At 43.9% G+C, this 27,593-nt stretch overlaps 1 protein-coding gene across 1 annotated transcript in view; it reads left to right on the top strand.

Annotated features, from left to right (window-relative positions):
- LOC142201187 (macrophage mannose receptor 1-like) overlaps positions 1–27,593 on the top strand; it is a 183,087-nt gene that overhangs the window by 144,369 nt on the left and 11,125 nt on the right. Inside the window, exons 40-50 of the mRNA XM_075272015.1 lie at positions 1,613–1,700; positions 3,834–3,975; positions 8,435–8,467; positions 10,752–10,915; positions 12,006–12,073; positions 12,849–12,949; positions 15,780–15,922; positions 18,431–18,545; positions 20,456–20,610; positions 21,449–21,551; positions 22,355–22,584. Coding sequence (XP_075128116.1) covers positions 1,613–1,700; positions 3,834–3,975; positions 8,435–8,467; positions 10,752–10,915; positions 12,006–12,073; positions 12,849–12,949; positions 15,780–15,922; positions 18,431–18,545; positions 20,456–20,610; positions 21,449–21,551; positions 22,355–22,584 — 1,342 coding nt within the window. The remainder of the gene's footprint in view (positions 1–1,612; positions 1,701–3,833; positions 3,976–8,434; positions 8,468–10,751; positions 10,916–12,005; positions 12,074–12,848; positions 12,950–15,779; positions 15,923–18,430; positions 18,546–20,455; positions 20,611–21,448; positions 21,552–22,354; positions 22,585–27,593) is intronic.

Here is a 27,593-nt window from a genome sequence, read left to right as displayed (position 1 = left end):
TCCCCATTGCTGCTCGAAAACCCACCGCAGCGCCGCCTCTATGGTCTTCTGTATCCTCCCCTTGCTTCTTCAGCGTCTCTGTCGTCTCTGTCTCTGTATACACAGCGATCGAGAAGGCAGGGGAGGTAATAAATCTGCCCTGTCTTCTCTCTGGGAGCTTCGGCTGAAGTTACAGCCGGCTCCTAGTGAAAGCAGCTACACGATCTCCGTGCAGCTGCTGTGTTCTGGTGGACGTACAGGTACATCCTGTCAGAACAAGGCAACCACTTCCCGGACGTATATAGTCTATGGGCGGTCCGGAAGTGGTTAACTAATAGAGGAGGTTAAACCTCATGGTGGTGAATAGGCTGAGCTTTGGGAATGGCCAGCCTGAAGGATGTCGTAATAGTAACATCACCCAGGGGCAGGCACAGTGGTTAAGCACAGGGTCATTGGTGCCCTTAAAGTGTACCGGCTCTGCTAGAATTATGAGCCGCCCCTTTATTGCTATCTGGCCGGCTGCTGTATGTCAGACAGCTGGGGATCTCACGGTATTCGTAATTGTCTAGCACTTCACCTGACTCCTTCTGTCATTATTTTACTTCTGTGAGTTTAGTAAAGCTGTGGCCATTTTGACACCCAAAATAAAGTGTTTTGTACATTTATTCCAAAGTCAATATTTACTGTAGTTTGGGTGGTTTTATTAAGGAGTGAGGGACATCCCATATCCAAAAGTCAAGGAGTATGATTTTTTTTTTTTCACCTTTCCAAAAATGGCTTATCCTGTATATCCCCACATACTCACCTGTCTCCAGTGCTCTGTTCCAGCGCGCCATGCCTTTGCCGGCAGAAGTCTTGCACCATATGTGACTACTGAGGGCAATCAGTGGCCACAAGAAAGGAACAGGTGACATATGTGAGTGACATCACTGGTTCCTTTCCTGTGGCTGATTGGCCTCAGCAGTCATGTGAGCACAAGACTTCCACCTGGCAAAGGCAAAATGTGCACTGGACTAGAACATGGCGGATAGCAGTGGACCCTGGAGACAAGTATCCTCCTCCCTGACATCTGGACAACCCCCTTGTTTGGCCTAATAACCCCATATATTACTAATACCCCCTTATATTGTTATTGCCCCCTAATATTAATCTACTCCCCTGCCCCCCCAACCAAAAAAAAAAAAAACCCCTGCCTTCAATCCCCTGATGCACAGACTTTTCACAGTCACTACCCCACTACCCAGTCCAGGTACTGTCAGTGTCCCGGCCCAGGAGGCCCCTGCCATGTCTAATAGGTCCTGTATATGGTTGATGGCTTGTTATGGCAGCCAGGAACCTTACAAAGGCAGAACCTCATAGGTTGCCTGTCAATAAAACACTGACAGCGGGTAATAATCTGCATCAGTATTGTAGTGTATTATATGAGCGATCAGAGGATTGTACAGCCAAATAGGACTAAAATAAATACCTTGATATTAAAACTTATATGTGTAGAAGTTTAAAGTATATTGGAATAGTTGGTACAGACCAAGAAATGTAATTTTTTTTTTTTTTTTAATTTAGAAAAACATACAGGATGTAGCTAGGTACATTGCAGTATATTCATCTATATATCTATTTATTTTTATATCAGATCTAATCTCATCCACTGTACACATATCTGGATTGGTCTAGTGAAGAATGGTCTGGGTGAAGGCTTCATATGGACAGATGGCTCACCTGTAAGTAATGTCTTGTGTGTTTTCCCATTGCCTTACTAATGATAACATGTTTCCGATAAAAGAAACCTGTCATGAAGAATAATTGTTCTACTGGTGGTCTGTGCCTACCAGTGCAATGCTCTCATAAAAGGCACTGCTGCCAGGTCCCTGCTGTGTAAAACAGTAAAGATCTGGCAGCTACGGAACAAGCTCAGCTACACAGCGGGCATCAGTTTTAAAACCTGCTCCCCATGAAATAGTCAGATTAGTGGATCTGGTAAGATTAAAGGTTGTGGTTAGGTGAGGGGGAATGCTGGACTGACAGTGCCATAGTCACCATGAGATATATACTACTGTATGCCTATATACTTCTGGGAACACTGAGCAGAGCTTTCTGGAATATTCTAGGTAAAAAATATGCAAATCTATTCTCCAGTATGTCTCTGACCTAGCGGAGCAGGAATGACTTGTAAGTCTCCGTACTGCCTATGTAGGCACATACTCTCCTTAATGTGTATGATTATCTCCTGACCCTGGTCTATAGTCTCACACTCTGCCAAATCAGTATCCCTGCGCTATGCTGAGGAGGCCCAATAGGCCGAAACAGCGCTGTCCATAGCTGGGAATCTGTTCCTTTTGGAATAGCAATACTAATTTGGCAATTAAATCCGCATCATGATTAAATAGACTTCATGACTAGAGTCATGCATGGTGTTAAGGATGCTGCCCTCTAGAGGGCAGCATACAGAGTGCACTGTTCTCCTAATTACATCCTGGAGAATAGATTTCCATATTTTTTTACCCAGAATCCCTAGCGGAGCAGGAATGACTTGTAAGTCTCCGTACTGCCTATGTAGGCAAACACTCTCCCTGATGTGTACGATTATCCCGACCCTGGAATATTCTAGTGATTGGTAGTTGTACCAGAGGTCAGATCCTTTGCGGTCAGATACTTATCACCTATGCTGTGGACAGGAGTTAAATTTTGATTCTGGGAAAGTTTCTTTAAGCACACCCTGATATCTGCTGTACATGTATGGTGGAATGAAGAAGGAAAATTATAGCACAGGCTCATATGCTTTTTAAATGTAGATTGTGAGCAACATATAAAGGGATCACAATGCACATTTTTTCCTATCAGTATGTCTTTGGAGTAGGGGAGGAAAGCAATGCAAATATGGGGAGAACATACAAATTCCTTGCACGTGTTGCCCTTGGTAGGATTCGAACCCAGAACTCAAGAATGCAGTGCTAACCACTGAGCCACCATGTTGCCCCAGGTTCATATTCTTTGCCCAAGTCATATGGCAGGTGTGGGCTGTGTTACACTCTGATAACAAACTAAGGGAGCCTTCACATGGAGTAAACGCTCTGCTCATTCTGAACATAAACTCGTTCAGAGTGAGCGGCGTTAAAACAGATCCCATTGATTTCTATGGGTGCCAGCATACGCGCGTATCACATTGAATGCAATAGGTAAAAAAGCCTCCCATTCATTTCAATGGGGAACGCACATATGCCGGCACCCATTCAAGTCAATGGGATCCGTTTGACAGTGAATTCAGCGCACTGTCGTCTTTCCCGTTATGTGCTCTGGGGCTGGAGATCTCTGCCCACTGTCAGAAGGGCAGAAGGGCATTACTGAAAGTCAAACTGGGCTGTGAGGAACGACCCCCCCCCACACACACACACACTGTACTTTGTCCATGGACTTGTACGGTCAGGGGTGACGTTCCTTGTTGCCCAGCGATGATACTAAGCTATGAAGAACACCCCCCCAAGTACTAGTGTATGGATGAATATAGTCGGGAGGGGGGGGGGGGGGCATTCCTCACAGCTTAGTGTGATCGCTGGGTGGTAAGGAATGCCCCCTCTGACCATACAGGGCTATGGACAAGTACTATCAGTAGGGGGGAGGGTCGTGGAGCTCTTCACAGCCCAGCTAGACTGTAAGGAACTCCCTTCTGAGAGTGGGCAGAGATTGGCACCGTTATCTCCAGTCCTGGCGCAAATAACGGGAAAGCCGATATTGTGCTGAATCCCACGTACTGTCTGCTTTCTAGCGGTATATAAAACTGCATGTGTAGGACATGAAGGGTCTTCTTTATGTCTTTAAATAACTGAATACTGATATTTTTCATTCTTTTAAATTAGTTGAGTTATGAAAACTGGTCCTATCTACAACCTGACAACTACAGAGGAGAAGAGTTTTGTGGGATGATGTATAAGGACTCATTACAGTGGAATGATCTGCACTGTGATTATTTAATGGAATGGATTTGTAAACTACAAAAAGGTACAAACATATCAAAAATAAAGAGAATGTCCATTTATACATAGAACCCTTAAAGGGGTAAATTGCTGTAAATTCTTCTTTCTTGCGGCTTTGTTGCGTCATTGGTGGGCGGGGTTACATATGCAAAGCGAGATGCTGCTGGCCCTGCGTGCACGCTCATAGACCAGTCTAGCCTTAACAATGCGAATACAGACTCGGCATCCGCCTCTCTCTGTTACAGGGGATGCCGGGTCTGTATTCGCATTGTGAAGGCTAGACTGGTCTATGAGCGTGCACGCAGGGCCAGCAGCATCTCGCGCTTGGCTTTGCATATGTGAATACAGACCCGGCACCCGCTGTAATAGAGAGGTGGATGCCGGGGAGTGTAGACGCCGGCACAGATGCACAGATGCCTGCAACATCGCTATGCTCCTGCCCTGCATGAAGCCAGCAGCGGCAGAAACGATGCTGTTATTCCGCTCCTCCGCCGTTACATAACATTGCTGCTAGGAGTTCCTCTCCCGACATACTGTTCAGGTCAATATATCCAGCTAACAAAAGCACTGAGTTTCATGGCTAAAACGCAATTGTGTGAATGCAGGATTACAAAATGATGTACAACAGCAGCATTGTGGATAAGATTTGATCAAATCTCATCTACATACTGTGACCAATACCTGCTTAAACAAGGACTTGTGCTGCAGGTTTTAGACCTACAGTACATCAATTATTGCTGCAAGTTTCACTTGTGACAACACAAAGATCTTAGTGTGTATCTGCTTACCTGACATCCAAAAATACTTTAAGGCTGTATTCACACTGAGTAACGCTGGCGTTTTTTGTGCTTATTTTTGCACATAGCGCCGCGTAGCACCGCGTTAACACCGCGTATACGCCGCGCTATTTTGTGGTGGCGTTGACCGGCGTTAACGCGGCGTTAACGCGGCGCTATGTGCAAAAATAAGCACAAAAAACGCCAGCGTTACTCAGTGTGAATACAGCCTAAGGCTGTCCAGCTGGGCTGGTGGGTGAAGCTGACTCTAAATTGCTCTTGGCCGGCAGACTTCCTACCTTCATCCTCTCGCTCTGTGCTGTGGATGCCCCACCTACTTACCTGCAAGCCTTTACTACGTGATCCAATTTTGAAAGGTTGTGCTGAGGTATGGAAGAGCCTCTCTGAAGACCTAGCTTTGATTCCTTTTCCACTCATGCCCGCGAGCCTCATACCACATCTCATTAAAGGATCCTATGATTCAAACACATTTTTTTCTCAGTAACATACCCTTCTTAAGGCTATTCTTCTCCTTCCTTTCGCTGTCTTCTCCGTGCCGCCATTTGCTTGAAATTCCTTTTTTTGTCGGTATGCAAATAAGTTCTCTCGCAGCACTGGGGGTGGGCCCCAGCGCTCTTCTGGCGCAGGCTTCAGATTTCTAGGCCTAGGGCAAAGCTGACTGCGCATGCCCACCGGCCACAAGAAAATGGCCACTTACACAGTATTGTAAGCGGACATTTTCTTGTGGCCAGCGGGCATGCGCAGTTGGCTTTGCCCGAGGCCTAGAAGTCTGAAGCCTGCACCAGAAGAAGATGCGTGAAGAGGACGTTGCTGAAGAAGATTGAGGCGGCACTGGAGAGAGTTCTCTTGCAGCATTGGGGACGCCCCCGGTGCTGTTTGACCGCTGGGGCCCGTCCTAAGTGCTGCGAGAGAACTCATTTGCATACCGAAAACAACCGGAATTTCAAGCGAACGCCAGCGCGGAGAAGACAAGAAAGGTTGGAGAAGAATAGTCTTTCTTAAGGTTATTCTGACGTATTAGTGAGAAAAAAATGTGTTTGAATGATAGGATCCCTTTAACCTCTCTCAACCTCCCAGCAGATTCCTATAGGCCCCCTTGGAGGGACTGCAGTTAAGCGACTTATGTAACAATGGTTCTTCTATGTCAGTAGAAGAGATTCTTTGACTTATGCCAAATTTCAAGCCTTCTCCATTGCACTTTCAGCATCTAAAACATTGTATTATCACCTTCTGGAAAAAATACTGTTATGAGGACCAACCTTCCAGATTTTGAACAACATCTGTCCACTGCCAACCCTAGATTGCTATTCCAGACCTCCCACCTCCCACATCAATCCTATTAATATTATAAATGTGAAAGTTTGTGGGTTTGTGAGTTTGCATGTTCGGATGTTTGTTCCTCAATCACGCAAAAACCGCTCGACCGATTTGGCTGAAATTTTCCACAAACATAGTTAATACACCCGATTGCGCAATAGGCTACTTTTTGTCACAATAGCACACATACGTTTGTGCCAGGACCCCCACAAAACCCAAACTCACATCACCATCTCTGCAATCTCACACACTTTGGACCATAGCAAGCCACAAAATTCATATTGCCCTCTTCAGCCTCGCCCCTAACCCCACACAATCTCATATACATATACTTTACCACTTTGCCCCTCACCTTACCGATACTCCAGGAGGCTCTCTTTAACGCTCCGGAGCAGCCATGTTTGCCGACCCCCACCACTCTGACAATCCGCGACACCGCCCACCCATGTCAATACCCCTAGGAGGTCTAATAATTGCAAAAAAAAAAAGTTTACAAAAAGTAAAAAAAATATAAAAAAAATAAATAAAAAGGATTAAAAATTCAAATCACCCCCCTTTCCCTAGAACACATATAAAAGTAGTTATATACTGTGAAACACATACACGTTAGGTATCCCCACGTCCGAAATCGCCCGCTCTACAAAGATATACAAATATTTTTCCTGTTCGGTAAACGCCGTAGTGGGAAAAATGGTCAAAAGTGCCAAACCGCCATTTTTTCACTGTTTTGATTCTGATAAAAAATTGAATAAAAAGTGATCAAAGCAATAACATTTCCCGAAAATGGTAGAACTACAAAGTACACCCGGTCCCGCAAAAAAAGACGCCCTATACATCCCCGTACACGCACGTATAAAAAAGTTACGGCTGTCAGAATATGGCGCCTTTTCAAAAAATAATTTTTTAACACAGTTTGGGATTTTTTTAAGGGGTCAAAATGTAAATAAAACCATATAAATTTGGTATCCCCAGCATCGTAACGAAACACAGAATACAGGGGACATGTCATTTTGGTTGCACAGTGAACGCCGTAAAACCAAAGCCCGTAAGAAAGTCACAGAACTGCATTTTTTCTTCAAATCCACCCCATTCAGAATTTTTTCCCTGCTTCCCAGTACATGATATAGAATAAATAATGGTGGTATCATGAAGACAAATTTGACCCAGGAAAAATTAAGACCTCATATGGCTCTGGGAGCGGAGAAATAAAAAAAGTTATGGGGTTTAGAAGGAGGGGAGTCAAAAACGAAAATCAAAAAAATGCCATCGGCGGGAAAGGGTTAACTTCAAATACTTCTGTCCCAAAATCACTATGTAAAGTTTCTCACAACACCGTATATATAGCAACTCAAATACAAAGTAATTTCAACACAAAAGTCTCACGTATTCTCTGAATTACAGCAACAACAAGATACAAAGTTACATTTCATATCCCATCCCTTATACACAGTACGAAAACCTTACCCGCGCCTGTATATACCCACTGCTACAATCACCGCAGACGAAGTCGCGGGTAACAGCTAGTTCATAGATAAGTTAGCAGTTGTCAAGCCAAACTTCCTTGCCACCTGGGAAAGAGAACTGAATATCTCTCTCTCCAGAAGAGTTGACTACTGCCCTTAAACTACTAATTTTTCTCTTACTCCTTACTTTCTCTTTCTTTTTTCCTTCCTACACTCATTACATCCCCCCTCCCACTCCTCCCTTTGTTTTGTCATTGTCTTGTGATGTATTTGTCTTGTCTCATCATACTGTTGGCTGTTTATTGTGAACTTTGATGAGGATTTGTTCTGGTTTGATGAATATATCCCTGTGGCTCACACTTACTAATCATCCCTTTCATTACTTATAGAGTTCCTGCAAAACTCATATTTATGCTTTTTCTCCTTTGACTAATAACAGATTGTACCTCCATAAGTAGGAGACTGACCTTGTATTGTGTATTTAATGCATTTATCTGGAATTGTGAGCTGTTTGCATCTATTATTTTTTGTACCTTTTACTGTACTACTTGTTTCACATGTATATGTCTTTCTCTATGGAAAATAAAAACATTTTGTATTAAAAAAAAACATAACGTATTGCTTTCCTCTTTTGCATTTGGCTACTACTATTATAATAATAATAATAATAATAATAATAATAATAATAATAATAATAATAATAATAATTATTATTATTATTATTATTATTATTATTATATTGAAAATGTTGTTATAATTTACCAGAATTGATCATTTTAGTTTGTTCGTGACAAATTTAAAATTGTTTGGTTTTGTTAAAAACTATTTGGAATAATCAGGTGAAATCTGGTTTGTTGCTAACCAATTACCTTATCTTTAATAATTTACTCTTTCTTCTTGTTTCTAGGAGCAGAATTAAAGGAAGAACCAAAACTTACTGGCAAGTAATTTATTTTTATCTTTAGTCTATTTAGTTTTTCATTCAGCATTCTGAGCCAAAGCCAGCAGCAATGGGTGCAGCAAGAAGGATGTAAGTTCTTAAAGGTGTTGTTCTGTTATGGACACTTATTCCTTATCCACAGGACAGAGGATAAGAGTCTGATCACTTTGGCCTGACCAACTAATACACATCCCAGCCTAAACACTAAACTAATGCAGATCCCAGACTAGACCTCCTAAACTAATACAGACACCAGACTAGACCTCCTAAACTAATACAGACCCCAGGCTAGACCTCCTAAACTAATACAGACCCCACACTAGACCTCCTACACTAATACAGACCCCAGACTAGACCTCCTACACTAATACAGACTCCAGACTAGACCTCCTAAACTAATACAGACCCCAGACTAGACCTCCTAAACTAATACAGACCCCAGACTAGACCTCCTAAACTAATACAGACCCCAGACTAGACCTCCTAAACTAATACAGACCCCAGACTAGACCTCCTAAACTAATACAGAACCCAGACTAGACCTCCTAAACTAATACAGACCCCAGACTAGACCTCCTAAACTAATACAGACACCAGACTAGACCTCCTACACTAATACAGACCCCAGACTAGACCTCCTAAACTAATACAGACCCCAGACTAGACCTCCTAAACTAATACAGACCCCACACTAGACCTCCTACACTAATACAGACCCCAGATTAGACCTCCTACACTAATACAGACCCCACACTAGACCTCCTAAACTAATACAGACCCCAGACTAGACCTCCTAAACTAATACAGACCCCACACTAGACCTCCTACACTAATACAGACCCCAGACTAGACCTCCTAAACTAATACAGACACCAGACTAGACCTCCTACACTAATACAGACCCCAGACTAGACCTCCTAATCTAATACAGACCCCAGACTAGACCTCCTAAACTAATACAGACCCCAGACTAGACCTCCTAAACTAATACAGACCCCAGACTAGACCTCCTAAACTAATACAGACCCCAGACTAGACCTCCTAAACTAATACAGACACCAGACTAGACCTCCTACACTAATACAGACCCCAGACTAGACCTCCTAAACTAATACAGACCCCAGACTAGACCTCCTAAACTAATACAGACCCCACACTAGACCTCCTACACTAATACAGACCCCAGATTAGACCTCCTACACTAATACAGACTCCAGACTAGACCTCCTAAACTAATACAGACCCCAGACTAGACCTCCTAAACTAATACAGACCCCAGACTAGACCTCCTAAACTAATACAGACCCCAGACTAGACCTCCTAAACTAATACAGACCCCAGACTAGACCTCCTAAACTAATACAGACCCCAGACTAGACCTCCTAAACTAATACAGACCCCCAGACTAGACCTCCTAAACTAATACAGACCCCAGACTAGACCTCCTAAACTAATACAGACCCCAGACTAGACCTCCTAAACTAATACAGACCCCAGACTAGACCTCCTAAACTAATACAGACCCCAGACTAGACCTCCTAATCTAATACAGACCCCAGACTAGACCTCCTAAACCAGGGGTGCTCACACTTTTTCAGCGTGTGAGCTACTTTATTAGCTGACGAAGGTAAAAGATCTACTAGGGCGGGGCCGGGCCTATGGGCGAGGGTGGGGCCGGGGTGGGCCTATGGGCGGGGCCGGGGTATGCTTGTGGGCAGGGTGGGCATGTCTGTGGGCGGGGCCAGGTATATGAGCGGGGCCAGGCGGATTGTGACAGCAGGAGACAGCGGCGTTCTGTGGCTGCCCAGGGATCCCTGGTGTCTGCTTGTTCACAGCGCAGGCTGAGAGTTATCTCTGGACACTGGCAGGCTGGGGCTGCGGCAGCCCCGACTGCCAGTGTCCGTAGATGACTCTCAGCCTGCGCTGTGAACAAGCAGACACCAGGGATCCCTGCATCCCGTGATCGACCCATACATCCTTTGCGATCTACCAGTAGATCGCGATCGACGTATTGGGCACCCCTGTCCTAAACTAATTCAGATCCCTGGCTAGACCTGAGTAATATGCTTGAGGTAAAATACTGTTAAACTTCTGTCTGTGGCCTTTCCTCATTGCCAGAGAGAAAAAGATGCATTGAAAAATACTATTTAGAATACACAATTTAGGATTGTACCACAATACATGCCTGTGCCACCATGATCCCTGTTACATATATGAGGTATTTGTGTCATTCCTTCCCACTTGTATATTATAATAATATTTTTGTATCCCCTTTATATCATAGAATATGAATTTACAAGTGATGGTTGGCTGATCTACAATGGCAGCCAATACTATGTTAGTAAGAATCGAGTGCCGATGGAGAAAGCTCAAGGATTTTGTAAACACAATTTTTCCCATCTTGTCACCATTAACAGTGAATCTGAAAGAAGTTTCCTCTGGATATACGTAAGTGTGATTACAACGTAGAACATTTTAAAAGGGAGTCTGTCAGATCATCCTTGCATAACAGATCAGTAGGTTAGGGTCACTTGAATAAGGGATATCACTGTTTATTTCAATATGTAAATGAGCTCCAATGCTCTAAAGAATTAAGTGGTAACCCAAGGGGAAAGCGGTTTGATTCAGGTGACGCTAACCTATCTATCTGCTGGGCTGTGTTTATATGCTGGGATCTAGTGACAGACTCCCTTTAAGTAAATGATGGAATTGCAATTGTTGTGCTAAATTTTTCAGAATTGGAAGACCCTGGGCTCCCGGGTTTTTCCTGGATATCATACTGACCCATTCAGTTGTAGGCCCATACACACGACCGTGGATTACACGGTCCCATGTGTGGGCTGACAGTCCGGGCTGTAAAACTCAGGACAGGTCCTATTCCTGCACATGGAGAGGTAGGGCGTGAAACACCCAAAAGGTACTGTCTGCGCTCCTCAAAATCATGGTGCACTTTGCACACTGCTCTTCCTCATGTTCCTTGCCTAACGTGGTTAACAGTGCCGCACCTCCCATGAGGCGACCTGAAGAGACCGCTTCAGGCGGTGCTATGCCAGGGCCACAGGGAGGGCGGCATTTTTGCTGACCTAAGCCAGTCCAGGACAAGCTGTCCCGGACTGGCTTAGGGTCACCGTCACTGAGCGGTGGATTGGGGAGGTTGCTGGAGCAGCGCTGCTCCAGCGGCCGCCTCTCACGCTTAGGCAGAGAGCAGGTCCTCTCCCTGCCTGCTCTCTGCCTGCTAAAAATGGTCGCTCTGCTTGGCCCTGCCCCCTCCGCTCGGCCCACCCCGCCCCCTTCCGCTAGGCCCCCGCCCCGCCCCCTCCTCGGGATGTGGGGGCGGCTTTCTGACGTCCGCTTCAGGCGGCAGAAAGCCATGGTTCACCCCTGGTGGTTAAATATGGGTATTGTGATTATCATACTGATCCATTAAAGTAAACCTATTTATTCACCATAGTATTAAATAAAAATAATAAAAGTGGAAAAATTGCAATGTTTTTGCCCCCCAAAAGTTAATAATAGCTATTTCTTTTTTTCTTTTTAGATTTCAACCAAAAGAGCAATTAAATCTTATTATATCGGCCTACGTTTGGGACTGGATAAAGAATTTAAGTAAGTGCTCGATGAAGAAAGTGACAGTAACCTAATTATAGCTGTTGTCTGTATACTTGACGTACATTGGGAAGCATGAGGACCAAAGTGACCTCCAATCTAATGGCAAGATATTTGTTTTTTGTCTTAAGGTTTTGCCATACATTGCAGCATCATATGATCATGGCTTATACAAGTACTTTAAACCAAATAGGCCATCACCTGACCAGAAACTTGTCAATATTCGGTGTGACCTTTGCTCTTTGCCTTCCATCAGTTCTTCTCGGTACTTGCAGACAGTTTTTGGCAGAACTCGCAGGGAGGTTGTTCCCGCCGCCATCTTGGAGAAACAAGCACAGATCTTCTGTAGATGTTGCTTGCTCCAATCCTTCTGTCTCTTCATGTCATCCCAGACTGGAGGATGATGAGATCAGGGCTTTATCTGTAGGGGCCATATCATCACTTCCAGGACTCCTCCTCTGGTGGCAAAGGTCGCACCAAATATTGATGGGATTTCCATTTCTCTTTTTTTTATTCACTTAATTTTGTTAATTTACGGAAATAAACTATTAACCCTTCTATTTCTGAAAGCGTTCTTACTTTGCAGTATTTTTTCAAGCACCTGCCTAAAACCTTTGCATAGTTCAGTAGCTCATGGATAATGTGGAGCAGTTTCTGAAAAACAAACACACCCTTTATACTAATGCCAGACACCTTTAAGTATTTAGTCCAATTATTCTCCTTTAAGCATGTGTATTACACTATAATCTTGATGGCGCCATTTCTTTATTATTAGATGGATGGACGGTTCTCCAGTTGACTTTGTCGCCTGGGAGTCACATCAGCCGGACTTTGCCAATAATGATGAGTTTTGCACGGAGATGCGACCACCATTTGGTATGACTTAAACTTATAATGACATGATATTTATTTGTATAGAAATGAGTACAAATTTTGTAGGGTATGGGAGAAAGGGAAGTTTGTTTATGCCTCCAAAAATTCCTTTTAAATAATGTATGTGTGTAAAAAATGAACACAAGGATCATGGAAGGAAGATGGAGAAAACAAGCATCAAGTCCACATATCTTAAGTGGTTAGAGGTGTTATTCAGCACTAGAAAAGAGCCCAATTTAAATCTCACTATGGGGCTGATTTCATTGCTAGGGTGTAAGGGCTAGTTCAAACGGGGCAAGAGGGGGCAGATTTTGGCGCAGAATCAGCCTCAAAATCCGCCCCCTCACAATAGAAGTCTATGTAGACCGCTAGCGTTCTTCTTTGCACTAGCAGAAAAAAAGCAGCGAGTTGCCCTTTCTTCAGCGAGCAAGCTGCCCTCGTGACAGCACCCTCCAGACTAGGCCCATTCTTTTGGGCCGAATCTAGAGCGGAAAGCCGCGACGGGATGCCGGTGCAGTGCAGCCACGACGGAATGTGCACAAGCGGAATCCCAGTGTGAACTAGCCCTAGCACTCCAACCTAGAAGGGATATTATGTCTCCTTGAAGACATCATCATTTCAGTTCACCCTTTGATGTACAAGGACAGTTCTCCAGTTAACTTTGTTGCCTGGAAGTCAAATCAGCCGGACTTTGACAATAATGAGGAGTGAGATTGGGTATGACCATGCATATTCTGGATCCTGGGAAAATAATATACAAATAAATCCTTCTTGATGAAAAAGGAAACCGTGCCCTATTGTCACGGTTTGGAAGGAATTTAGTTGTGTGATCTGATTAAAGACAATTATCTATATTACCCCCCAAAAGAAGAGGAATCCATATACATACAGCAGTTTTTGGATGATTGCTGGGTACTAGCTGGCTGAGTGAGAGGTCATAGATGTGGGTCAGAAGAGGTGATATGTTTCTTTTTCAGGTCACCCTTCAATGTACAGAGACTTGATGTATAAAGAGCTACCTTCTAGAAGGTGGCTCTAGAGCAAGTTTTCCTCTTCTTAGCAAGGGAAACCTATTTGCATATTCATTTCCCCTACACCATGTAACACCAAATACAGCAGCAAAACATATAATTTAAAGTAGCTTTGTAAAATAGGGACAAGTTTGTTGGGCTCCAGCCACACCTGCCTAAACCAACCAGGGTTGCCCAATTTGGGGCAGGGTTTTGTATGCCACATCTCCTTTTCTGGCCAGGACAAGTTGAATTAGCTGGAACTGTACCTAAAAATTAGACAGATGTAGAAAGTGGGATGTTTTTCCAAAATGTATATAAAAATGACTTACTGTAAAAAAGTCTGCTCACAGCATCCCAGGAAGTTAAAGTTTCTTTGTCTAGCTGCAAAATGAAGGGAATGAAGAAAAGCGAAATGTAAATTCCATCAATATTTGGTGTGACCTTTGCCACTGGAGGCGGAGTCCTGGAAGTGATGATACGGCCCCCACAGATATAGCCCTGGTCTCTTCATCATCCTCCAGTCTGTCTGGGATGACATAAAGAGACAGAAGGATTGGAGCAAACCTACATCCACAGAAGATCTGTGCTTAGTTCTCCAAGATGGCGGCGGGAACAACCTCCCTGCCGAGTTCTTCCAAAAACTGTTTCAAGTGCCAAGAAGAACTGATGAAAGGCAAATGGCAAAGGTCACACCAAATATTGATGGGACTTACAGTTCTCTTTTCTTCATTTATTTCATTTAGTTAACCCCTTCCCGACATCCGCCGGGCGGCTGCCATATCCGCTGGGTGTCTACTGTTTTATACAGTAGACACCCAGCGCTAATCTATGTAGCCAGCAATAGAAGTGCCGTTATTTTGCAATGCATTGCAATGCATTAACATTGTAGTGCATTGCATTAGGGATCAGACCCCCATGGGGTTCAAGAACCCTAGGGGCGTCTAATAAATGCATAATTTAAAAAAAAAGTTAAAAAAATATAAAAAATAATAAAAATTCCAATCACCCAACCTTTCCCTAGAACACAGATAAATCCCTGTGTCCGAAAATGCCTGCTCTACATATCTATAAAAATATTTTTCCCGTACGGTAAACGCCGTAGTGGGAAAAAAGGTGAAAAATGCCAAACCACCGTTTTTTCACTGTTTTTGAATAAAAACTGACCAAAGCAATAGTAATTCCCCAAAATGGTATAACTTAAAAAGTACACCTGGCCACGCAAATAAAGACGCCCTATGCATGCAAGTTACGGGTGTCAGAATATGGCAACTTTTAGAAAAAAAAAAAAAATGGCACAGTTTTGGATTTTTGTTAAGTGGTTAAAATGTAAATAAAACCATATAAATTTGGTATCCCCGGAATCGTACCAAAACATAGAATACAGGTGACATGTCATTTTGGCTGCCCAGTGAACGCCATAAAAACGAAGCCTGTAAGAAAATGCATTTTTTTCTTCAAATCCCCCCATTCAGAATTTTTTTCCAGCTTCCCAGTACATTGTATAGAATAATTAATGGTGGCATCATGAAGAAAATATTTCCCACAAACATTAAGTCCTCATGTGGCTCAGAGAAGAAAAATTAATAAAAGTTATGGAACTTGGAAGGGAAGGGGGGGGGGGGGGGAGTCAAAAATGAAAAACAAAAATTAAAAGTAGTTACCAAAAAGTGCTGGACAATAAGCCTCCAGGACCTGCAGAGGTGTCTGATTCCCTTAGTTGTTATGCCCCAACTGTTCTTAGCAGTCAGAGGTCGCATCTCCTTAATGATTGGCTGCCCATCACTAATATGCTATTTCTTTTTATTGCTTCATATTTTTAGGGTTATGGAATGACATAAATTGTGGTGTTCCTTATGGATTTATCTGTGAAAGAACAAATAGTTCCATTAATGCCACATTTGCCCCAACTCTTCCTGCCCCAGAAGGTGGATGTCCAGAAGACTGGATGCCATTTGGACCAAAGGTAATTTCATCAATATTAATATTACTGCAGGATATAGAATATAGAACATACAGGACTACAATAGTAACTTATTTCACAGAGGGTGACTGAAACCAATTTCCATAACAAAAAGTAATCAGAAAGGAAATAGTCAAAGGAAAAAATAAAACATAAATGAAAGTTAGATTGCCAGTCCTACACATACATCTGTGAAAAAAACTTGGGGTGAAAAAGGGGTGGTAGTAACCCCCTGGAACAAATTGCACAACCATAATAACAACCATGATAAGAGTATTACAATATCTGTACATTTCATCTCAATAAAGTCACAGCAAAGAAACTACCTGGCCTCATGGATCGGGGGCTACACGGTGGTTCAGTGGTTAGCATTGCAGCCTTACAGTGCTGGAGTCCTGGGTTTGAATCTCGCCAGGAACTCATCTGTAAGGAGTCTATATGTTCTCCCCGTGTTTGCGTGGATTTCCTCCCATTCTCAAAAGACTTACTGATAGGAAGAAATAAAATGTACATTGTGAATTGATCCCTATATGGGGCTCACAATTATTATTATTATTATTATTTATTTATATAGCACCATTAATTCCATGGTGCTTTACATTTACAATCTACATTAAAAAAAAGAAAAGAAAAGAAACTACCCGCCCACATGGACCATTAAAATAAACCCCTAAACCAGTCTCCCCTAGGTCATACCAAAAGTACAGGATGCAGCTGAAGGTGGAATTGCCTGCCCAGGGGGAGCGGTAATTAACATTAAGGGATTACCTTCAGGGTGTTTATAGATGACCTCTTACTCTCCTATATATCAAGGCATTATATGGTGTGATCGATACCTCTACCTGCTCATTAGTGCTCATTGTTCTTCCTTTGGGTTGACGATTCCTCCTTCAACCATATCCTGCACTATTTTTATGGCCTAGTGGTTTATTTGAATGGACCATGAGTTGATTGAAACAAGATGTACAGATATTGTAATACTCTTAGCACCACAATAGCGGTTACTTAATTTGTCCAAGGGGGTGCTTCCCCCCCCCCCCCCAGTACTTAGTACATCCTCCCCCTTTTATCCTTAGTGTCAGGGGCATAGGTGAGCCCGCAGCCATTACACCCCCTATGACAATACCCCTGTAACTAGGTGGTATTAGTGAGGCTTAACTTTTGACTCTTCCCAGGAAACCTAACATGTCCTCTAACTTCATCTCTCTTCATTTTCCCCATCTATACCCATATGATCTTTCCTCCAAACCCCAGTTATGCCGGCCTATCCCAGTAGCTCTATCTGCCTGTCTATATTATCACACTGCTATTATTCTTAAAGGGGTATTCCCATCTTTGACTTTTATAGATGTGGCACCCAACTCTAGGACAGCCGTATTGAGAATGTAGATTCCCAATGACTGTCTTGTCTCTGCTGGAACATACTGTATGTGGGGACCCCTGAAAACAGCAAAACATGTTTACCCATTTATTTTAGTAAATTCCCATAGAAGTGTGCGCCCACCTCTCCAGTCACAACAAGCGTGAGACATCAGGGAACACCAGGCCTTGGTATAGGTGAAGGTCTCAGAAATAGGATCCCCAACTATCAGACATTTATATACCTACCTAGTATCAAGGCTAGTGAAATAATGAATAATGTCCACAAAAATATAAGCTGTACAAAAATATACTTTAAAGTATATTTTTGTACAGCTTATATTTTTGTGGACATTATTCATTATTTTACTAGCCTTGATACTAGGTAGGAATATCAATGTGTTTTTGAAGTATTTGTTAACCATTAACCCTAGTGTTGAGTATTTGTAAGTTTATCAGACTTTTATGTTCACAATAGGAATACCTTATAAATAGAAATGAGCGAGTAGTATTCGAAATACTCATACTCGATCGAGTACTACTAGCTGTTCGAAGTTAAGATTCGATGCAGAACCAGCGTTGATTGGCAGAATGCTATACATTGCCAATCAACGCTGGTTCTTCTGTTACCTTTAGAAGTCTTCTCCCTGTGCAGCACCCCCGCGTCCTCTTCCGGCCTTGAATTCACTCTGCCAGGCATCGGGCCTGGGCAGAGCCGACTGCGCATGTCTGCTTGTAGTGTGGGCATGCGCAGTCGGCTCTGCCCAGGCCCGATGCCTAGCAGAGTGAATTCAAGGCCGGAAGAGGACGCGGGGACGCTGCGCAGGGAGAAGAATCCAGCCCGACCCTCACTCGTGGACTTGGTAAGTAGAATTTGATCGAATGTTGCCTACCGCTGAAACGAGCATTTCCCCCCATAGACTATAATGGGGTTCGAAACCCGTTCAAACAGTGTGCAGCTGTTCGAATCGGATTTTGAACCCCGAACATTTTAGTGTTCGCTCATATCTAGTTATAAAGGCAACAATTCTGAACGTCTGATAACAGATATACAGCATAGTAGTGAATTTTTAAATCTCATGGCTTTGTTGTAAAATGTATTTGTTTTATGGTTTTTATGTCATAACCAAATTCTGATATTCTCTATTTAAGTGTTACGGGATATTTGGCACAGGAGAAGATGAAGGGGTTCACTGGGATAATGCCAGACGTGCCTGTCAGTCCTTGGGAGGAAATCTGGCCACTATAAATGATGATTTGGTACAATGTAAGTAATGGACAGACTTGCTTTTCTGTACTTATCTACTGTTTTCTTAAAGGGAGTCTATCACCAAAACCTAGTATATCAACTCAGTCCTACAGATAGATAGGTTAGGATTACCTAAATCAAATGTCTGTTTCTTCTGGATTTAAAAGTTCGCACATGCGTAGTCGGCGCTGCCATTGGGCAGAGCTGACTGCGCATGTGTACGGCCATTTTCTTGTGGCCACTTACACGGGTGTACTGTGAATTTTAAATTCAGAAGAAGCCGACAGAAGAAGACATCGCAGGGAGGCGTGCCAGAAGAAGATAGAGGCCGATGCTGGAGAGTTTTCTTGCAGCACTGGGGACGCCCCCTCAGCGCTCAAACAGCACTGGGGGCATCCCCAATGCTGCGAGAGAACTCTCCAGTGTCACCTCCATCTTCATCAGGAACGGGCTCTCTTCACATCTTCTTCCAGCGGTGGCTTCAAACTTCTAGGCCTTGTGCATGCCTGCCAGCCACAAGAGAGTGGCCGCTTACAATACTGTGTAACCGGCCATTTTCTTGTAGCTGGTGGGCATGCACAGTAGACTTTGCCTTAGGCCCAAGTTTGACGCCAACTTTCGGAAGAAGACACAAAGAAGACCCGTTCCTGAAGAAGATGGAGGTGGCGCTGGAGAGTTCTCTCGCAGCATTGGGGACGCCCTCAGTGCTGTTTGAGCGCTGTGGACCGCCCCCAGTGCTGCGAGAGATCTCATTTGCACACTAGCAAAAAACGGGATTTCTACCGAATGGTGGCGCGGAGAAGACATCTAAAGGTAGGAGAAGAATAGTCTTTCTTAAGGCTATTCCTACGTGTTAAGGATAAAAAATGGTATTCAAATGATTGAATCCCTTTAACTCATTAATATCCTAGCAGAAGGTAATTACCCACTAGATAGCAACGCTTTATCTGACTAATGCTATATAACAAAAAAGTTGTATCTTTTCTCTCCATCTTATATGTCTCTACGCATTTCCCTCCCAATAAAGAGAGTTCCTCAGGAGACTATAACCTATAAGTCATCAGATACACAGAACAGCGATATGCTCAAAATCACAATGGAACAATGTGCTTGTTAGAATAATAAAGCAGCGATAAAAACGATAGTGGTGGTAAAATCCACCGTTCCCCACACCCTGATGGTGGACGTGGGTACTAAAATTTCAGCCAAAGGAAAAATGTCACAGCGGGTCCTATTATACCCAGGACCAAGGGTGCTACTCACCCAACAGCAGCGCGCTTGTTTCACCTGGACTGGTGGCGTGTCCATCAACTCTGCCCCCTTGTCACGATTGGTCCACGAGAGAGAGGCAAGTGATTATGGTAACCAAGACCCACCACAGTGTTTCGCCGGCTAGACAAGTTACTGCATAATAGAAATCAGCACTAATGGCACACACAACAACCAAAGCATATAGAGGCAACAGATAAAACGCCTTGTATGGGTTAGATAGCATTAGAAAATAATGTATGATATGCCGAATGCCTCCTCCGTTTATCATTAGGATAATTAGGGCAGATGAAATGTACATACTGGAGAGTATGAGGACAAGCGACACTACAAGTACCTTAATGACCCTATGGACCAACGCTATAGCCATAAACCACACCCTGTATCAATTGTGTCTATAATGTGGGAATGCATAGAAAATCAAAAACACATAATGATCCTACACTTCCCATCATTCTGCCTAGTCCTCTCTCACAACATTTATAACCCCATACCTCCATTACCAAAAATAGTATATGACAATCGCCATAGATTGAATGAAAATAGTCGGTGGCTCAGTCACAACCTCTTTCCCCTCTGCAGTGGCTATACTACAGTACATTGTATTTACTACATGGCGATACATATATAATACATACATATCATATGTCTTATTACAGCTTTTCTGATGTCTCATTTAATAAACATTACGGTCGATGTCTGGATCGGATTACACGACAAGAATAAGGAAAACAAATTTGTTTGGACAGATCAGAGTGGATTGTATTATTCAAACTGGGCCAAAGGATATCCACGGTGGTCTAGAGGTTCATCTGTAAGTAATTTGTTGTTTTTATATATAGCACTATTTATTAACAATGGAGGGGACTATTTGTGGCTGAACAGGTGGAATATACCTGTGGGCAGAGTAAGCCTGTGCCTATAGACTGGGGGAAGGGAATCTGCGGAATGGAAACCTTTATATATGACAACACTGGGGCAGATTTACTAATACTATGTAAAAGATAGACTAGGCAGTCTTACACTGCCCCAGATTTATCAAACTGCTGTCTGATAAATCGATTTCAGTCCATTTTAAGGCTAAAGCCCAGCGCCCCACCTACCATAAGGCGACCTGAAGCGACCGCTTCAGGCGGCGCTATGCCGGGGCCCCGGGGGAGGGCGGCATTTTTTCTGACCTAAGCCAGTCCAGGACAAGCTGTCCTGGACTGGCTTAGCGTCACTGTCTCGGCAGCCCGGAAGCGAGCAGTGGATTGGGGCGGCCCTGTGGACGCAGCGCTGCTCCAGCGCCCGCCCCTCACGCTTAGCAGGGAGCAGGTCCTCTCCCTGCCTGCTCTCTGCCTGCTAAGGATGCTCGCTCCACCCCCTCCTCCGGGGGCGCGGCTTTATGACGTCCACCTCAGGCGGCACAAACCCTAGGTTCACCCCTGCTAAAGCCCCACGTGGTGTCTCGCAGGTAAAAAGCACTGCGGGAAAAACAGCAGCGGCAACGCATCATGGTTCTCCTCGCAGTAAAGAAAGACCCTTGTGACAAAGGTGTACTACAATATCACCCATCTATGCTAGAAAGCTGGTGTAATGGCAACATCTGCATGGAGTTTGCATGTTCTTCCTGTGTTTGCATGCATTTTTTTTTATTTAATCTTTTTAAGGTTGATTGCGTGGCTTTGCAACGTGGGACTATACTGAGCGCCGGTACCTGGATTACACAGGATTGTAGTCTAGAAAGAGGATACATCTGCCAGAGATATAAGGGTAAGATCAGTTATGGCGGAGACATTTCTTTTATCTGGGGCTCTAATCCGGGAGACTTTTCCCCATAGTCAGAGATCAGCAGTGAGGAATTCCATCAGAGAGACGTCATCTATTAGGGGAGGTCACACTGGGGAACACAAGACAAGTACAGTACAAGAAAATAACATGCTGCAAAAAGTGACAATTTCAAAAACAAATTTTGCTTACAGAGTTTCTGAATTTTCCACATAGACTTACTTATAGGCAAAAATGAAAAATCTAGTGGAAAAGTGCATTTAGGCTTAAGGTCCCACGTATTGAAAAGGCTGCAGATGTTGCTGTGATTTTTGGAGCCAAAGTCAAGAGAGGCTTGAAAAGGAATGAGAAATATAAAGAAAGCTCTTATACTTTTCTCATCTGTTAAATCCACTCCTGGCTTTGGCTCAAAAAACGGAGCAAAATCTGCAATAAAAAAGGAGGTTTTTCTTTAACATGGGGCCTCAAAAATAAGTTTTTGAGCCAAAACCAAAAGAGAATTCATACAACCGTGTATGGTGTTAGTGTGGTAGCCATGTTTTTTATGGCTAGTACACTGAGCCGTTTATTTCTATAGTCAGTACACACAACCGTATATTGTCATGGTCCAGTGTATGGATCAGGGAAAAACTCAGGCCCACGCTTCCACAGTCCCATTCACTAATGACACACACATGGTTCCCCTGATGTTTCTACTCCCTTCCTGTCTTTAGCTACGAAAATTGAATCAGAAACTGCTGTCTTCCACTACATGTACAGTAACTCATTTATTTTCAATTCTTCTTTAGATCCGAGTCTACCAGTTATCCCCACCAGTCCCTCAGACCACTATACATATGGAGACGCCACCTACAAGTTTGACACAACCAAAAGGACCTGGGATGAGGCCGGTCAGGAGTGTCTGAAGGATAATTCACACCTAGCCAGCATCTTGGACGGGTACACCACAGCTTTCCTAAAACTCCACCTGGCTACACATAAGGAGCCTTTTTGGATTGGCCTGTATAGTGGTAATGAGGTGGGAATATTTTTATTATTTATTTTTAATTTTTATTTAAACGGATCGAAATGCGGAGATGTGTAATCAAGCAAGATTCAGCAATGCTAATGTCTACAGATCATACATAAGGACAATACAAACGAGTGAAGATTCTGCTTTAACCCATAATCAGGAGTCCATTGTAATATTCTTCTTGGGTCTCTGTAAGACACGGATCTGGATTGGTTACGGCTGGGTGCAAATCCAGGAACGTGGGAGGAAACAGATTGGGCAACTTTCCCTAACAGAACCCCTGACTGAACCTGCCTAACCTCAGAGTAGCATCCTTACAAGGACACCCCTCACAGAAAGCTAAAATGGATTCCCTATAGTTACCCTAACAGTGGGCTGACATGGAAAAAGAAACTAACAGAGTATTACTAGTAGTGGCAGGTAACAGAGAGCAATAGCTATGAAGAGTAGTCAGGGCTAGACCAGTGGTAGATATAGGTAAGCAATAGAATACTGAAATAAACAAGGAAACTAAACAGGCAAGGACCAGGACGGAAAAACAAAGCTTAAGTGCTGTAGCAAGTGTACAAATAAAGTATATAGAACCTGGAAGTAACAATCTATTTTGAAACTATAGCAGGCAAATGAAGGTGGAGAAGAGGATCTAAATAGGAACAGAGATAAAACCCCACCCATCACAGATAGGAATGACTGGGGGGCAACACGGTGGCTCAGTGGTTGGCACTGCAGCCTGGAGTCCTGGGTTCGAATCCTGCCAGGAATAACATCTGCAAGGAGTTTGTATGTTCTCCCCATGATTGTGTGGATTTCCTCCCATTCTACAAAGACATACTGATAAGATTAAAAAAAAAAAAAAAAAAAAAAAGTACATTGTGATCCCTATATGGGGCTCACAATCTACATTAAAAAAAAAAAAAGATAGGAATGACTGGTCAGAAGACCTGCAGTCAAACCGACACCAAGGAGGCAACTTAACCCCTTAGTGTACTAAACACAGCCAGAGGGGCATGCACTGCATAGCAAGAAGGCCATGGCGTCCCCGAATCCTGACAGTCTCCTACAAAAATTTACTCTGTTACTAGATATTGTGCCATTTGTTATCAAAGGGGTTGTCCAGACACACACAAAAAAAAATCACTTAGAATTGTATAATATGATTAAAGAAGAACTAGAAAACCTTACTGACTCCCGTCTGGTGCCCTTCTTCTGCTTTCAGAGCTCCTAATTGAATTCTGTATACTGGTCTCCAGTGATCATGTATCAGGTGATCAATATATGACCTCTGCAGTCACTCACTAGCTGTAATGGTGACCAGTCGACGCCTTGAGTCCCAGGCTGTATGAAGATTGTGGCCTCCACAAGTCTACAGTTTTCAAGGCCTTTAATATGGGCAGATTATATCAGCTGAATGATCATTCCCATAAGGAAAATGTTTGTTTTTGTACCGTGTTAGCCAGTGGGTAGGAAATATAAAAAACAAAAAACTTGAGAGTCTTCAGTAGGTGATACCTTTTTTAATGGCTAACTCATAATGATGACAGATTACAAGTCGGTCTCAGTCAATTTGGATGTATACATTGAGAACAACATGTACTCAGGGATCAGATGACCGTAACTGAATTCTTATATTTATTGGCCATGAGGTACAGGAGGGAGGACCTCAGAGAGAAGGCTCCCTCATTATTCCAGGATTGGACACGCACTGCATACACAATAATGCTGCCCCATTTCTTATGGGAACACTAGCTGCAGCCCTGATTATATTTCCAGGTACATCTAAAATTCTAGTGCCACTTCAGGCCATCTCTAAATGCACATACTTGTTAAAATTGGTGAGAGATTTGGGGGCCTAGGAGCTCCCTGGCAGCCAACCAAAAACCTCAATGTTGGGTAAACTACATGTCTGTGGATACGACTTGATCACTGAAGGCCATGATAAAGAGATTGGTGGTTTGCCATGAAGTTAGCTTAAAAAGCAGTTGAAAGAGAACCAAGGGCTGGGCCCACAGGTTCAGCAGGTACACGATGCCACACAGACGCACACAGTGTTTTAATCCCCAAGACAAAGTTTACTGAATAAGTCACAGAATAGCGATCTGGGAAAACATGTAACACGGTATAAACAGAGAAGAAATACAAACTAATATGCAACAGAATATTGCAGCAAACTAACACTATACTCCTAGTTCCCACAGTTACTTAACAGGTACCAGATACAAGTCCTTTAAGAACACGGTTCTCCTGGATCGGTCCCTCGTTGGGGTGCACCCTAAGTATTGCGCAATACTATTTGTAATCCACAGTGAAATGGGGTCTTCACATAAAAGTACAGTTATATCCTATGCTCCAGCTCTCCACTTAACAGACAGGCCAATTTCCCAGATGATAAGGTGTCAGCGTAAGAGTCCCTTATATTTCACCACGTGGAACACGTGGACGCGGCCAAGCCGTACTTACAAGTCCTTGAGGCCTTCCTCTCATGTGGTCTCCTTTACCTTCTGAGCTTCAGAGCTTTCCAGACTCAGTCCCAAAAGTAGCACCACAGACTCTGTGTCTCCAGACTCAGTCCACAGCCAGCATGGCAGTTCTTCCATCCAGCAGAGCACAGGCTGCCTTCCAGCATGTCAGGTCTCCACTGTCCCCTCAGCACATCACCTCCAGCCAGGACCCTTCTCCCCACAGAACTCTACTTCCTGTTTCCTGGTAATGGATGATGCAAATGACTATCTCCAGTGCAAGGTATCAAAACTGCAATCCCAGCACACTGCCAGGCTTGTAGGAGTCCAAAATGTCCCAGTAATTATCTGTAATCAGAGTTTGCAACCTCGAACAATATTTACATTCTGAAGAATTAATTGCATTAATTCCCTATGGGCATTTATTAATTTGCTGCCACCTACTGACCAAAGTTAGTTACTGACAGTTTACTACATCACACCCTTACATGCCACCCCACTAAAATGTTGGCGTCCCGACAACTCTACCAAATAAAATCATCAGCTGCATAGCGCTGAGGGGGGATACCTGCCATGGAGCGCTCCGACCTGCGAATGCCTGGGTTTGGTGTCACTGGTGTAGGAACTGTATTCAACTCCTCTCGGGGTAGTACTGCAGTTTCTGGGGTATCATTTGTCACAGGACATTCAGGAGTAGGCACTTCATTCGTCTGTACAGGCGGCATAGTGACCAGCCACCACTCGGTGTCTCTTGAACGCACTGGGTCTGGACGTCTTTGCTCAACTTCTCCAGTATTTTCAAGCAAGGACCGTCCCTCAGAAAGACATGGTCTCAGCATGTTACGGTGTAACCTCCGAGTTGGCCCATCAGAGTTTTCTGCTTGGACATCATAGACTGGACCTTCTGAAAACACTTGTCGTTTCACAATGTAGGGCTGTGATTCCCAGCGGTGATCCAATTTGTTAGTGGGCCGCTTTTCACGAACCAGTACTCTTTCACCTGGTAACAATGGTACTGTTTGCACCGGTTGATGATCTCTAGGGACTTGTTTTTGCAATCTCTCATTGACCACCCGTTGGATGGTTCTCAGTTTGTCTCGGTGTTCCTGCACCCAAGAGTCAGCGGTTCTAGTTATCTCTTCAGAAGGTGGGTTGAGATTCATTTCCGTGATTTCCTGTCCAGGACGACCAAACAGCAGCATGTACGGGGTATAGCCAGTAGTGTTATGAACACGATTATTGTATGCCCAGAGCAGCTCGGGCAAATATTCAGGCCAGCGCCTTTTACGATCTGTTTCCAGAGTACGGAGCATCTGTAGAAGTGTTTTGTTGAACCTCTCACAGGCTCCATTGCCCTGCGGGTGGTACGGAGTTGTTCTTGACTTCTCCATCCCATACAGTCGACATAGCTCTTCCATCAGTTTCCCTTGAAAGCAAGCTCCTTGGTCAGAATGAATTCGTTTCGGGCATCCATACACCTGGATGAAGTGTCTGCACACTGCACGGGCGGCTGACTCTGCCGTCTGGTCACGGGTTGGTACTGCCACAGAGAACTTTGTGAAGTGATCTGTCATCACAAGGCAATACTGATGCCCACTCACTGATTGTCCGATTAAGATGTAGTCAATCATCAGAATTTCTAGTGGTGCGGATGTATGAATCACTTGAATGGGGGCCCGCTGCTCTGGAGGTTTCGCCAGCTCACAAACTCGGCATTTTTGGCACACTTCCCTGACAATTTGCTCCAGCCGGGGACAGTATACGAATCTCTGCACCCACCTGTACGTTTTCTCTGCTCCAAAGTGGGCACCCTTCTCATGTCCCTCAAGGGCTACTCTTCGGGCCAAGACACCTGGGATCACTATTTGCCACCTCTCTTCAAGATCTGTCGGCAGGAACACTCTCCGATACATGACCTCATTTTGAATTATTAGCCGGTCCCATTGTTGTAACAGTTTCCATCCGTCTGAAGACAAATGACTTCGCATGTCAAGATTAGGCCAGGTTTCCATTTTAACCCAGTATTTTATTTTCCGTAAGTCCGAATCATCATCCTGCACCTGTGCCCATTCTTCTTCAGTCTTCCCTAATAGCACCGTGCCACCAGTAGCCACCCCACTTGAGCTTGCCAAGGGTGACCGTCGGGGCACTCGACTGAGATCAGGTATTTCAGTTCCTTCATCGACCTCTCTGACTGGCACCTCCCAGGTGACTCTAGATAGTGCATCAGCATTGGTATTGTCTTTGCCAGCACGATATTTGATGGTATAGTTATACTTCGCTAGTCTAGCCATCCACCTCTGTTCTAGAGCACCAAGCTTTGCATTCTGCAGGTGGGCCAATGGATTATTGTCTGTTCGTACTAGTACATGGGCCCCGGTCAGGTACCCTGAGAATTTCTCGGTCATCGCCCAAACCAACGCCAACAACTCGAGCCTGAAGGAGCTGTAGTTATCCGGATTCCGCTCAGAGTCCCGTAGGGATCGACTAGCATATGCGATGACTCGTTCTTGGCCTTCCTGTTCTTGAGCTAACACTGCTCCTAATCCGTGCAGGCTT

The sequence above is a fragment of the Leptodactylus fuscus genome, chromosome 4 (genome assembly GCF_031893055.1).
Source record: "Leptodactylus fuscus isolate aLepFus1 chromosome 4, aLepFus1.hap2, whole genome shotgun sequence".
Classification (NCBI taxonomy): Eukaryota; Metazoa; Chordata; class Amphibia; order Anura; family Leptodactylidae; genus Leptodactylus; species Leptodactylus fuscus.
Note: the sequence above shows the minus strand (reverse complement) of the source record. Positions and strands in the feature narration are given on the sequence as shown.